The 13,827-nt window shown below is 35.1% G+C and overlaps 1 protein-coding gene across 6 annotated transcripts in view; it reads left to right on the top strand.

The window, feature by feature from the left end:
• cher (filamin A protein cher) overlaps positions 1-13,621 on the top strand; it is a 74,251-nt gene extending 60,630 nt beyond the window's left edge. For all 6 annotated transcript variants that reach the window (XM_076522942.1, XM_076522943.1, XM_076522944.1 and 3 more), the window contains 6 exons: positions 760-1,062; positions 3,390-4,445; positions 7,080-7,273; positions 9,358-9,799; positions 11,015-11,218; positions 12,001-13,621. In XM_076522942.1, the coding sequence (XP_076379057.1) occupies positions 760-1,062; positions 3,390-4,445; positions 7,080-7,273; positions 9,358-9,799; positions 11,015-11,218; positions 12,001-12,185 (2,384 nt within the window). In that variant the 3' untranslated portion in view covers positions 12,186-13,621. The remainder of the gene's footprint in view (positions 1-759; positions 1,063-3,389; positions 4,446-7,079; positions 7,274-9,357; positions 9,800-11,014; positions 11,219-12,000) is intronic.
• Positions 13,622-13,827: the final 206 nt, after the last annotated feature.

The raw sequence follows: 13,827 nt of genomic DNA, 5'->3' as shown, positions 1-13,827 counted from the left end.
AGAGTGAGTCAAACTATAGACTTTTATTAATGGCTCTGGACAAAATTCTGAAAAAGTACAAGAGCGAGTCGTGATATGCTAATTTAGTTCAAGATCGTGCAATACGTTCTACAAAATTTTGTTACATATTAACTCTAAAATTGCTTCGACCGATTAAAAGTACGAGCAACTACGATTTGGGGAAGCAGCCAAGAGATTGTATCAACTACGTCTGAACTATTAATCGCATTTGAACCGACCTATGGGCTAATCGACGAATATCGGAAATTCGAAAAATATTAATCCGAATATATAATAGAGCATTAACAATATTTTACTGTTGGTTTTCGTCGAAAACAAACTTTCGCGATTCAAATAAAAAAGATTCACGTGATCAGTCAAATAATTTTTGAGATATAAATTTGTACAGAGTACAATTTTTACGAGAAGTAAGCAAAAATGACAAAATTCAAAGATTTATACATCACAAACAAAGAAACCAGCAAAATGATAACTTAAGCCCCTTCTTACATCATGCGCCATTTTAAACAATTTTGTAAACATATTTTACGTAAAATGACCTGTTAAATCATAATTTTCGAACATCTCATAGAACTACTCAGAACTAGATTGAGCACAATAAACAATAGAGATAATTTACTCAAAAAAGCTTGAGAGATCATTAACTTTTTAATCTTTTAAATTTTCTTTGACCTGGTGCCAAAGACTGCATAAATGGGAAAATATATTTTCATGTCTACTAATTTCGTTGTTTGTTAGGTTCACCGTTTAAATTCCACGTCGATTCCTTGGCAAGTGGTTATGTGACCGCATATGGGCCAGGTTTGGTCTATGGCGTGTGCGGCGAGCCTGGAAATTTCATAATTTCGACGAAAGGAGCCGGTGCCGGTGGACTTTCTTTGGCAGTCGAAGGCCCCAGCAAAGCAGAGATATCTTTTCACGACAATAAGGATGGCACGGTTTCTGTCTCGTATCTCCCGACTGCACCAGGCGAATACAAAATCAGTGTGAAATTCGGAGATAAGCATATAAAGGGCAGCCCGTATGTTGCGAAGATCACTGGTACATTATTTTCTTTACAGAAATACTTTCTAACTCGTGTAACATACACTTTCATACATGTTATTTAATTTGTACGTATTCGATTAGTCTGACGATGATATATCGATTAAGTTCTGAATGATCTTGTTAAATATGAGAAATCGAACGATAACACACATCGCTGATCGACTCGTTTAGCTCTCATTCTTCATTCACATCCACTAAGCATTTTCATCCAGTCTAATTCTAACTGTGTATGAACTAATCTTTCACGGTTCGGAATGTACGAACGAGACTAAATCAAGCTAATTGCACGCTTCTGTAATTCAATGTATTATGCTACCTGAAACATATCACATCTCTACATTCGTTCGGTGATATATTCTACATTAGCTGAAATTCTTCCATACCGTTTCTTGAAACATCGTTAATTACACCGTCTCATTTACAAAAATAATTGAAAACTGTTAATTCAATACTCCGTCTCGAAATTTTGTTCTTAATTATACCGCGAATAGATGAATCAATGAGAAGAGATTTTTGAGAAGGCATTTTTTTTTTTTAGTTTTGGAGAAGTTAAAACAAATTAAGGTCGATTAGTTGGAGTGCTGTTACATGTTATTAAATCTTAATGAAATTTCTTGCATAGCATTCGAGGTACTGCTGCCGGGATACTTCTGACAATGAGTGATATTCGAAACGTTCGTTCATATTTCCGGAATACGAAGTGCAAAACCGCACAGTATATGCGTCGATTGCTTTCAATACACGATTTGTGCTCATTCGAACCATGCATTTCGTTCGAAGAAACGTTGCTAGCAAAATTTCAAAATCACATTCTTTCGGAATACCGAGTTTTGAACAGAACAGTTGTCTTCTCGGAGTGATCGATGTGAGTGATATTATACGCATACATGTATGTCTCATCATAAGTCCTCCTTCTGTTATATACATCTGCGTAATAGATCTGCTATTTATTCATAGTTTGCACTTTACACATCGACACACTTTTCATGTGCAATTATGGTCGCCTTATAATGCCATCGTCACTGTTTTGCACTGCGTTGCATAGTTCGCCGTATTATATAGGCTATAGTCTTTGCACGTTATGCTTTAATTCTAGTTTCATTTGAAACTGTTAATTCAATCATTTTTCTACATTTCTTCTAACTATATACTTCCATATTATTATTTCCTTTATCTTTCTACGTGTACGACGCACAATAGTGCTTCTCTTTTTACGTAGTTCATGTCAGTACTAGAATGTATCTTTGGGCTTTCAAAATCGCTCTATCTATTTTATCTATAGATTTGCATTTATGTAATATATTCACAATCATTTATAAATGTTGTTACATATGTTATTAAGGGATTATGTACGTTAAGAAGGATGAAAATAGGATTTCAGAATTTTATTCTTGTACAGAGCGTATTTCACACTGAGTAACTGTGATTAGTAGTCTAAAAAACGATGATCAGAACGAAACTTGTATTATTTTCTTAACAAATTGTATCTTACATGTAATCCCTTAAATTTATCAGCAGAATCACATTCTCTGTCTCAAAATAATTACAGAGTAATCAGATTTTCAACTTGATCTTTCACAGTTTAATCTGTAAGTTTCAGACAAGATGACAGAATCCAATGACCTTATATTACAGTTTTCGTAATTTCTAAATACAATTAAAGATACATCATCAAGGAATAGGCATACTATATCACTGTCCAATAAGCTGTGAAAGAAATAAGTAACACTATTATTCATAAAAACATTACAAGCATTATAAATAGACTGCGGATTTATGAAGTGTAAAATGACATTTACATTAACCGTTTGGCTGCTGACGTATTTTTTCGTAATAAGAAGAGCGACGTAAGAAGAGCGCGATAGCGCTCCTCAGCAGTCAAACGGTTAAGGAACATCAATGACATTTTCCGTATATTTTTACCATAAGAAATCGTTCAGTTATTGGAACTAATATTCCCTTTCACTTAGTTTTCACAAAATAATTGTAGGAGACGAGAATCATCTGCAGTCTACCTTCTCTAACATTTACATCTTACTTTTACGATCAGAAATTCTTAGACTGCAGACCTTTGTTCGAACCAAAAATGTTCTGCACCAATTCCAACAAACAGAACCCAAACAAAGACTTGCTTCTTCCTTAAATAATTGAACAAATTTGACACTAAGATATACCGACATCCTTAAATTCTTTTAACCACAAATGCCAAAACTCCACAGTCTATTCACGATCTCTCACCACTGATATCACTTCCTGCTTGCGACACTGCATCCAAAAAGTACACGCATCCACGAAGTACAAACTTTATCATCTATCTCCAGGCGAGGGTCGAAAACGAAACCAGATCTCGGTGGGCGCCTCCAGCGAGGTTCAGCTGCCAGGAAAGGTGTCCGACTCGGACATAAGGTCCCTAAACGCATCGATCACAGCACCGAGCGGTTTGGAGGAGCCATGCTTCCTGAAGATGTCCCCTAACGGCAACATGTGCGTGTCCTTCACGCCGCGCGAAGCCGGCGAGCACACGGTGGCGGTGAAGAAGTTGGGCAAGCACATCCAGAACTCGCCGTTCAAGATCAGCGTCTCGGATCGCGAGGTGGGTGACGCGAAGAAGGTCAAGGTGACCGGTGTGGGTCTGTCAGAGGGCAAGACGCACATGGAGAACAAGTTCTCGATCGACACAAGGAATGCCGGCTTCGGAGGCCTGTCCTTGTCGATAGAAGGTCCCAGTAAGGCAGAGATCCAGTGCAAGGACAACGAGGACGGTACCCTGAACATCTTCTACAAGCCAACCGAGCCGGGTTACTACATCATGAACCTGAAGTACGCGGATCATCACGTGGAGGGCTCGCCGTTCACAGTTAAGGTGTCCGGAGAGGGTAGCAACCGTCAGAGGGAGAAGATCCAGAGGCAGAGAGAAGCTGTGCCCATCACAGAAGTGGGCAGCCAGTGCAAGCTGACCTTCAAAATGCCGGCTATCACGTCCTTCGACCTAGCTGCCACGGTCACATCTCCAGGAGGCGTTACCGAGGACGCCGAGGTCAAAGAAGTCGAAGATGGCCTATATGCTGTGGCGTTCGTGCCCAAGGAGCTTGGAGTGCACACCGTTTCCGTGCGTTACAAGGAAATGCACATCCCAGGATCTCCCTTCCAGTTCACCGTGGGTCCCTTGAGGGATAGTGGCGCGCACAGGGTGCATGCTGGAGGCCCTGGCTTGGAAAGAGGAGAACAGGGTGAACCATGCGAGTTCAACGTCTGGACCAGGGAAGCTGGAGCTGGAACTCTGGCTATTTCCGTGGAAGGTCCTAGCAAAGCGAAGATCGACTTCAAGGACCGGAAGGATGGCAGCTGTTATGTTAGCTATGTCGTCACGGAACCCGGTGAGTTCATGATTCTTTTAGTAGATTTTAATGGATTTTAAGTGATACATTGATAATATTAAACTCTTCCATCTGTTCATTTTCGACCGATACATACGGTGACTTATTAGGTTGACCGCTGTGAGAATTTTTATAAGATAGGAAAATGCATTCAATTATTAGTGAAGATACGTTTTATTTCATTTCGTTTATTTAACTATTTTCACTTGCATTTTTCGTTCTGTCGGTCATTGTAACATGTAGACTGCGGATTTTTATGCAAATTAAAAACATAGAAAATTCTTTCTTTCTGTAATCATTTTAATGGATTGACATTTTTATATTGCTTCTTTCTACTACTTGAAATTGCAACTACACAATTTTTCTATAAATGCATAAAATCCGCAGTCTGCTAATATGACACACATGTAGATGACACAAAAAGAAACGAAATTTTGGAAAGTATGGTCGACACATGTACTTATATCAATACAACAGAATTTTACAAAGTTTTTTTTGTCATAAAGGTTCACGGTTTAGCCATTAGTGACCAATACACTTGCATATGTTTCTATTATCACGAGAATAACAATAATGTTAAATACATTTATCCTTAAAGGCTGATTAATAGCCAGAACACATAAACACAAACATTTATAGGTTTATGAAATATCTATTACAATCGTGGATATAACGTATTAGGTACACAAAGTCGTACCTAGTAGATGATAGTTTTAAGGTACCGAGATAAAGTTGACAAAATATTGGCGTATAAATAACGTTATAATGGGTACACAGGAAATATTAATAGACACTGTAATCAGCAATAAACTGTTTGCCATATGAAACTTAAAAGACATATTGACACAAGCTTACCATTCAAGTGTCATTTAAACCATGGATCGCCGCCAAGAATTTGTTCTTGTCATCCAAGCGCATGTGACAGAGTAACGATGATTAAACTGTAGAAGGTATGTGCAGTCGAATATCAGCGAATGATATTTTCGAAAATGAGTCGGATTACTGGAATGCAAACACAAATATTCAATTATATAATTAATCTGTACATTATACTTTGTTCATGTTCTTGAAAGTGCAAGAAAAATTAGTCGTCGAAATTCACCTTTCTAAAGAGTTATCTTCAAAAGTATATTATCTATTTTATATATTTTCATATAGTTATTTTTGTTTAATTATTATCAATAATAGAAACACTTATTTAAAAAAATGCATTTAATACGATTTGAAACCAATTGTATGTCGAAAATTGTACATCATAAATGGAAAGAAATCTTGAAAATATGTACATAAGAAACATAAATATAGTAGCTAGAGAGGGTTAAAATGATACTTCGTCATAGAACGCCAATAAAAGTAATTTTAACATTTTATTTTATAAACAATATAAATACGTTTATAGTAAATAGTTCAAGGCATACAAATAAATATAAACATTACAATATCTAATTTTATATATATTAACCACAGTAACGTACAATATCTAATTTTCAAGTGAAAGATGTATGAAATAGTTAAGAACCTAAAAGATAACAAACAATTAAAGGAGAGGAATGCGACGTTATATAATTTCATTTCGAAATAGCGAAGATGATTCAGAATAAATGAAAACTGTTCGTGCAGAAAGGAACACACTATACTTTCGAGTATCCGTGTATAGAAAGTCCTCTCAGCTATCCCAGAAATATCTTCATCTGTATTTGCGTCTAAGGTGGATTCATATTTTGGTGGCTAAGACTGTTGAATTTGAATTAGCGTAGTTGTTATATTTGGATAGTGTGCATCAAACGTGGTGGAAGAGAGATGGGCGCAGAGCAAGGGCAGCGAGGAGAGAGAGAGAACGAGAGAGAGAGAGAGAGAGAGAGAGAGAGAGATCGTTTCAGGAAAGTGAGAAAACGTGAACGAATCGAAATCAGAAGTTAGAATCAGACTGAGGAAAATAGTGGTTCGAGAACAAGCTGCGTTCGGTCATCCATTTTCCATTCTCCATCCCTTCTTTTTCTGTTCGGCTTTTTTTCTTTTTTTCATCGGCTGATCAACTTCGCTACTTCATAACTTTATCTCTTTCTTTTTTATTTTCTATTTCATTATTTCTATTTTACTTCCTCTTCCTCATTCTCTCAATTGCTCGTTCCATCACTGACCTATTTCACTAATCCACATTCGTATTTACATTCTTCTTCCTGTGTTCTTCTTAATTAAATTATATTTTTCTTCATATTAACACATCGAAAATCGACTTGATCTCTAATATAGAATTTTATCTTTCATTTCTCATTCCTTTTTTTTCATTTTCTATTTCTCATTCTTTTTTTCCACATTCATCTTTCCTATTTCTACTGTACGCGCATTTTTCAAAATAACATTCTAACTTACTGAAAATCGATTTTCGGGCGGGAAGGACGAAACAATGGACACTTTCAAAGCCACCACGCAGATAATCCTCTCGGGACATGACTCTAACCGATGCGAGGACAGTGGTTAGTTCGATTGGAATGACGGATAACTCGTTCAGTTGATTTGCTCTACTTTTTGAAACCAAAACAAGCAGAGATTGTGTTATCTTTGAAATGGATTTAATTTTCTGGAGGATTTTCGGATCTACTCGCGTTATAATCGGCTGCTTTGGATTTTCAGGGGACTACCGAGTGGGAATTAAATTCAATGACCAACATATTCCCGATTCTCCGCACAAAGTTTATATATCGCCAGCCATGGGAGACGCTCACAAGCTGGAAGTTGCTCAATTCCCCGAATCCGGCGCACAACCAGACAAGCCAACTACCTTCCTCGTTCGCAAAAACGGTGCCAAGGGTGAACTCGACGGAAAGGTAACATTTATTCTCGCACTTATACACCTGTCCTACGTGTACACTTCGGAATTGCTTTTATCTTTTAATCCTGCGTCGCTCGTATCAAGAATATTCGCGGCATTACTCATCGTACAAATATTTATTTAGGTTTACTGGCTGCTACTATGTAGACTGCCGACGTTTATGCGGTATTCTATTTTCGTTAACAAATTTTTATACAGCGGAGGGAAGTAGAGTACATTTTTAACAATGATTGCAGGTAAACAATTGTTTGACAACATTGTTTCTAATAGGAGATAATAGTTGACATAATAATTTTTGCTTTACTGGTTCTTGATACTTTGTCATCAACTGTAAATACACAATGATTTTTTAATTCGAATGTTATTTAAGCGATGGTTATATATATCAAATACAAATCGGTTTTACAATTAAACATTGGACACTTTCGATGAAACTGTAAAAGTTATTCTAAATATTTGACATTAATTAAGTTTGAAGGCACATGTACTTATAAAGTAATTTTCAAAAGGAGAATTATATAAATTTATGTACTATAATAGCGTTTGAAATTTGTGGATTACACGTAAAACTGGCGCGTCTTACTATAAAGATTCACGATGTCATTTGGAGCACACTATATTTACAATGTTTACAACGATTACAAAAAACAGAAAAGTTTGATTAACCATCGATATAATAGGAATTAAATCGATTTTATAGTTTTCTTTGAGATGTTGAGTGTTTTCTAGTAAAACGTTTCAAAGAGACCTTCGATCTTTATAGAAACTTACCTCATTTTGTTGACGAAGTCCTTGCGAAAACTGCGCTCTAAATAACTTCCTCTTGTGAAACTGCGCGCCACATCATACTGCGTGGGTGGAAAAATCCCATTTTCATCATAAATAATGGTCTGCTGTAATTAAATTATTATTTAATTACATAATATATTTATTCTCGGTATTTTTGGAGGACGCATATATGCAAAAAAACTGCCACAACTCGGAGCAGTTTTATACAGCCAGCCATGAAGTCATATCTTTTACCATACTAGTTTGCTAACGAATGGAAACGTTAACCTCGCCAATTTTCAATTTTCTTGAAATTTTGAGAAATATGATCTTCAGATAAATTTTTCTTAGAATTAAACAATTCTATGCACGGTGTTTCGCCTAAAGCCGGCCACCTCAATATCTCCTTTAATAGTGATACAAAAAATATTGTGTATGGAATTTGGTTGGTATCAAAAGACGAATGTGATGCGAAACTACTTTTTTCCAAGGTTGTTATTCTCGGAGTTTTCAAGGCCATCGATGTTGATCCGGATAAGAGAGAATACAGTTAAAACCTTCAGAAAATGTCTATCCACTTTTTAATGTAAGATAAGTTTATTTAGGATAATCAGTATTTAAGATAAGTTTATTTAATATGTCTACAAATTCATCAATTACAATTCTTATTTAATCGATCAATTGTAGTGTGTGTGTGTCTGCTTAAAGAAAACTACAAATACGAAAATATTTAACTAGCTTAAATAAAATTTTCCCGTAGAATCACTTTTATGCCTCTTGTGACTGTAAAACAAGAAACCTGAAATGAGTTATTTTGAACTCTTTCGTACTTTTGGTATTAACACTCGAACAGCGGATCTTATTGACAAATATATTACTAAGCATACTTAGGATCATGTATAATTTCATTTCTTAATTTTCTTTAACATAGTTTTTCGGGTACTATTTTAGAACATATTAATTTCGCCAAAGGCCTTAACGAATAAGTACAGATTTTTATGTAAAATAAAAATTGTTTACATCAATTGTAGGACGTAAGAGCTAAGTATAATTTTGTTTCTCTCTTAAATAATTTTAATAAGTATTTTAATAAGTAATTAATATATCAATATTTTTAGAGTTTCTTTTTATTTTTTTACTATTCTATGTTTCCTATAAAATCCACAGTGTGTTAATGAAACATGTAAAAATTGGTATCAATTATCAGAAACTAAAAACTCAAATAATATAGTCGGGATCCAAATGTCTTGAACGTCTCGAACTAGCTATTATGATAAACAGAAATAAGAGAAAAATTTTATCATTTTGCAGATCGTGTCTCCCAGTGGTACGGAGGATGACTGCTTCATTCAGGCCATCGATGGTGACACATACTCCGTGCGATTCATGGCGCATGAGAATGGCATCCACAACATCCACGTGAAATTCAATGGTGTTCACATAACCGGTAGCCCATTCCCTGTTAAAGTCGGCAAGGTGGACGCAGATCCTGCCGCGGTACATGCCTATGGAAATGGTTTGAAAGACATTAAAACGGGCCAGAAAACAGATTTCATTATCGATACTTGCAACGCTGGTAGCGGGTCGTTGAACGTAACTGTCGATGGACCAAGCAAAGCTGCTATGGACTGTACAGAAGTCGAGGAAGGGTACAAAGTCAGATACACGCCCTTGGTACCTGGTGATTATTACATCAGTATCAAGTACAATGGCTATCATATTGTGGGCTCACCGTTCAAGGTGCAATGTACTGGTTAGTATTTTTTATTTTTATTGTAGCCAATATGGATAATGTTTATATGATCAAACAGTTTTCTAATGTGTATCGTCTGTGGAAAATAATTTGACAGACAAAAGGAAAGTTTGTATCCTGTTTGTCAGGGACCAAGAAATATAGTAATACTATATCTACACAATGAATAATAATAGAATTTTTTGAAAATACTTTTTTAAATAATAATCTCTGAGAAGATAATTAAGTTCTGTTACTGGGGATGATTTGTTAGTTTAAATAGAGTATGTATTATTATTATCAAGAAATCTTTAACTAGAGATTTGATAAAACTGTAACATAATTGTCACTGGCCACTGAGTTTACTTTTTACTAGATTTGTATATCAATACAAACTTTTACAAAATAATTTGAAGAAAACGTGATCAAAAAGAAAATTCATTATCGAGAAATCGCGAAAATTATGCTCTACAATCACAGTCGACAATTAAAATCAATCAAATTTCAAAGTTATTGAACATGAAAAAGTAGAATATTTTAGTTGTGTTGTAAGAGTTAATAAATCGTTATTGATCCTTTGAAATTTCGTAATAGAGGTGAAAAGGAGGCTCCTTAATACTGCCCTGACATCTGTTGGGAATGTGCGGAAGTTTCGGTATAGGATTGTGACCTTTGGATGGTCATTAGTACATTAAGTCAATGAACGATAAACGATTAAATTCGCGACACGAAATTTTAAAGCACATAATCTTCGAAAAATTTCAATATATTACGCTCTATTTTCTATGACCATTTCGATGCTACTTTTTTTTACCTCTCTTAGGGTGTCTGTTTTACCTGGGAGCCTCTTTATCTGATGTTGGAAATATGTTTCTATACAAAATGTTTACTTAGAAAAGTGTACAGTTTATTAATCTCTTAAATACGAAATCCCAAACATTTAGAAACGTAAAGAAGAAATTATAGAAAAATGTGAACAGGTTTCGAAATTATTTTATACTACAGCAACAAACATCTGTAAAAAAAAAGATAGATCAAACATTTTTTTGATACACTCTAATATTTTATATAAGAGAAAGAATATTTTCTAAAGGAGTTCAGGGGAATTGTAAATTGTTATGATTTTATTATTGAAAACCTATCGTCAGGAATTTCGCATTTTCAATACTGTGATGTTGAAATAATAAATAGTGTTATAAATGTTCAATGTAATATAACTATCCATTTTTTACACAGGTGCAGACCTTGCCGAGAAAGGTGCTCAAGAATCAAGTTCAATTGTTGTTGAGACTGTTCAAAAAATTTCAAAGTCTAAACAAACTGGTCCAGTTTTACCCCTATTCAAGTCAGATGCTAGCAAGGTGACAAGCAAGGGGATGGGATTGAAAAAAGCATACCTTGGAAAGCAAAATCAGTTCGTTGTGAGCGCTGGAGATGCTGGTAAAATATCATGAATATTCTTAATTTTATCAGTAATAATTAAACTGCAGATTTTGAAAAATTGTCTACGTTAATTGCAAGAGACAGGGTCTGTATAAGACAACCATTTCCTTTCCTACCCAATTTGTTGAGTTGAACGTAACACAGTAGTATTTTTAAATTCTTTAAATACTTTTAATATTTTGCATTCGATCTACTCCTTTTTGTCATAAATGCATAAAATTCGCTGTCTAGTAATAATTGATGTAATCCTAATTTCAAGCTAAACACAGCCCGTTAAGTGTTCATTGAATAGGAAAGCAATTTGAAACTGAATTGGAACACAATTTCATGTAGCAAAAATTATGAAACTGTTCATTAAATTGATACTGCACGTGTTACGTAAACATATTAGTAGCAAACGTAATTGGTTTTACCTTCTGCCTGACAGAAGTTATCAATAATGCACACATAATAACTGAAATGTAAACTTCATAAATTTTTGACAAGTATGGCTACGTCCAGCACGTAACAGTAAAACCACTTAAAAAATATAAAAAGACTGTTGCATTTTCACCTTATTAAAATATTTTTAAGAGGAGAAATAAAATTTTCATTTAACTTCTACTTCACACTTTACAACATAGACACTTTTCAATACAGTCTAATAATAATACATATATCTCTGTTTATTTTTCTATGATAATATTATTCTTGAAAATATACTAGAAACCTGTATGCGACTTAATCTCACGTTTGAATTTTCTTTCGCTAATTATGGAATTTTTCATTGTTTTGTGCAGGCAACAATATCCTGTTCGTCGCCGTTTACGGGCCGAAAGGACCGTGCGAGGAAATTACAACGAAACATACGGGCCGCAATAATTACAACGTGAGCTACATGGTTCGCGAGAGAGGAGAATACATAATCTTCGTGAAATGGGGTGATGAACATATCCCTGGGTCGCCTTATAAAGTCGAAGTATAAAATCCTCGTACTTCGCGCCGCTGTTTCTCGTGGTGGTGAGGCTGCGAGTTTATTACATTTTCTTCTGAGTATCGTTCTTTTCATCTATTTTCCTTGCATTAATTGTATGTTAATTTTACTTAATCTAAGTATTGTGAAACGAAAGAACGAAACGTACGAAACTACGGTAATGATGAAACCCTGATTCGGTTTTACTGTGAACGTCAGTTTCAACAAAATACGAACGAAGCACTTGTTTACTTAATACATAAGATATTCAAATGCTGTATACCAGGTGGACCACTTAATATAATCGTCGTGAAATTAATTCACTGTTATTGAATCGACTGAAAATATTTGTCAAGCAACACGATACTTGGTGAATATCAATATCATGGATTCGTTCATGAGAAACTGAAAGAGACTTTGAAATTTTCATTTAGAACGTTATCGTCTTGTTATCGGAGTAATTTAAAGCGATCGCATTCGATGGTTCACCTAGTATATCATTCAGTGTAAGAGTCCGTGCGTAAGAACACAAAGAGGTGCTATTCTGTTATATGCGAACACGTTATAGCATTGAACTATTATTTATCGTTACATAGAAAACCACGTCGAAACTATTAAGCGATTGCTCGATGTTGTTAATTTTCTTTCGTTGTCTAGAAGAAGAAACAAAACGAAACGTGTGAACGAGTATAATGTAATCAGGATAATGTATAATTTGTACTTTGCACGATACGAATCTCTAGCGCGTTCGTGTTAACGATAGGTGACAATATTTGCTGGTGCTCTGTGTCGATTCTGACAAAAATTAAAAAAACGTTCGAAGTAGTAGTCAAAGTACAAAGAAAAAAATTCTCATGAAATGATCGTTCATGCGCGATCAAGATTCGAAGAACATCGGTTTCATCGCGAAACGAAAGAGTTGTACGATCGAAATACATCTATGTGTGCATTATTGAAATCCTTATCGATGGTGAGTACGGTCCATGAATCATTTGAAAACGAACTGCGTTGCTGTTTAATGTCTGGCGCGCAAACAAACTGCGAGCTGGCTCAATTATAGCGTAATAGGAACAGTGTTTCGTGTTATTTTAATTATGTGACATATTAAGATGTTTGATCTTAATCAATGTATGGTTCACGTGACCATCGATTTAATTTGTATGTCACCAGCCATGGGCGCCGCGATTGCCGGGCAGGTCGATCGAATCAGCAGATGGAAACAAGTTGAACCGCGATCAATGTGAACAACTGTTAACCTACAACCATATGTATGTCAATTATTCAATTGAAGATGATCACCAATTGTGCCTTCCATTCTAGTTTAAATTAAATTTATTCTGCTAAAACGCGTTACAATGTAATCATATCAAATATTTAAGTATAGATTAAACGCATCGATCATTATAAATAATACAAAATGAAATAAATAATATGTTTATTATGAAAAAGGGTTGTACGTTTCCTGAATCATAGTCCAGAAATAGTTATTCCATGTACACACTACTAGCTAAATAGTAGTACAAACATTAGTTGTTGTGAACTATCTAGTAAACGGAATGTTTTCATCATTGTCAGTGTTGACAGTGTTGACGGTGTAGAAGAATAGAGGATAACTAAATCCTTTACATATTTGAAGAAACTTTAAAGTTGATTT

This window comes from Megalopta genalis, chromosome 6, assembly GCF_051020955.1.
Source record: "Megalopta genalis isolate 19385.01 chromosome 6, iyMegGena1_principal, whole genome shotgun sequence".
Taxonomy (NCBI): Eukaryota; Metazoa; Arthropoda; class Insecta; order Hymenoptera; family Halictidae; genus Megalopta; species Megalopta genalis.
The sequence above is the reverse complement of the archived record's forward strand: the minus strand, read 5'-3'. Positions and strand labels throughout refer to the sequence as shown.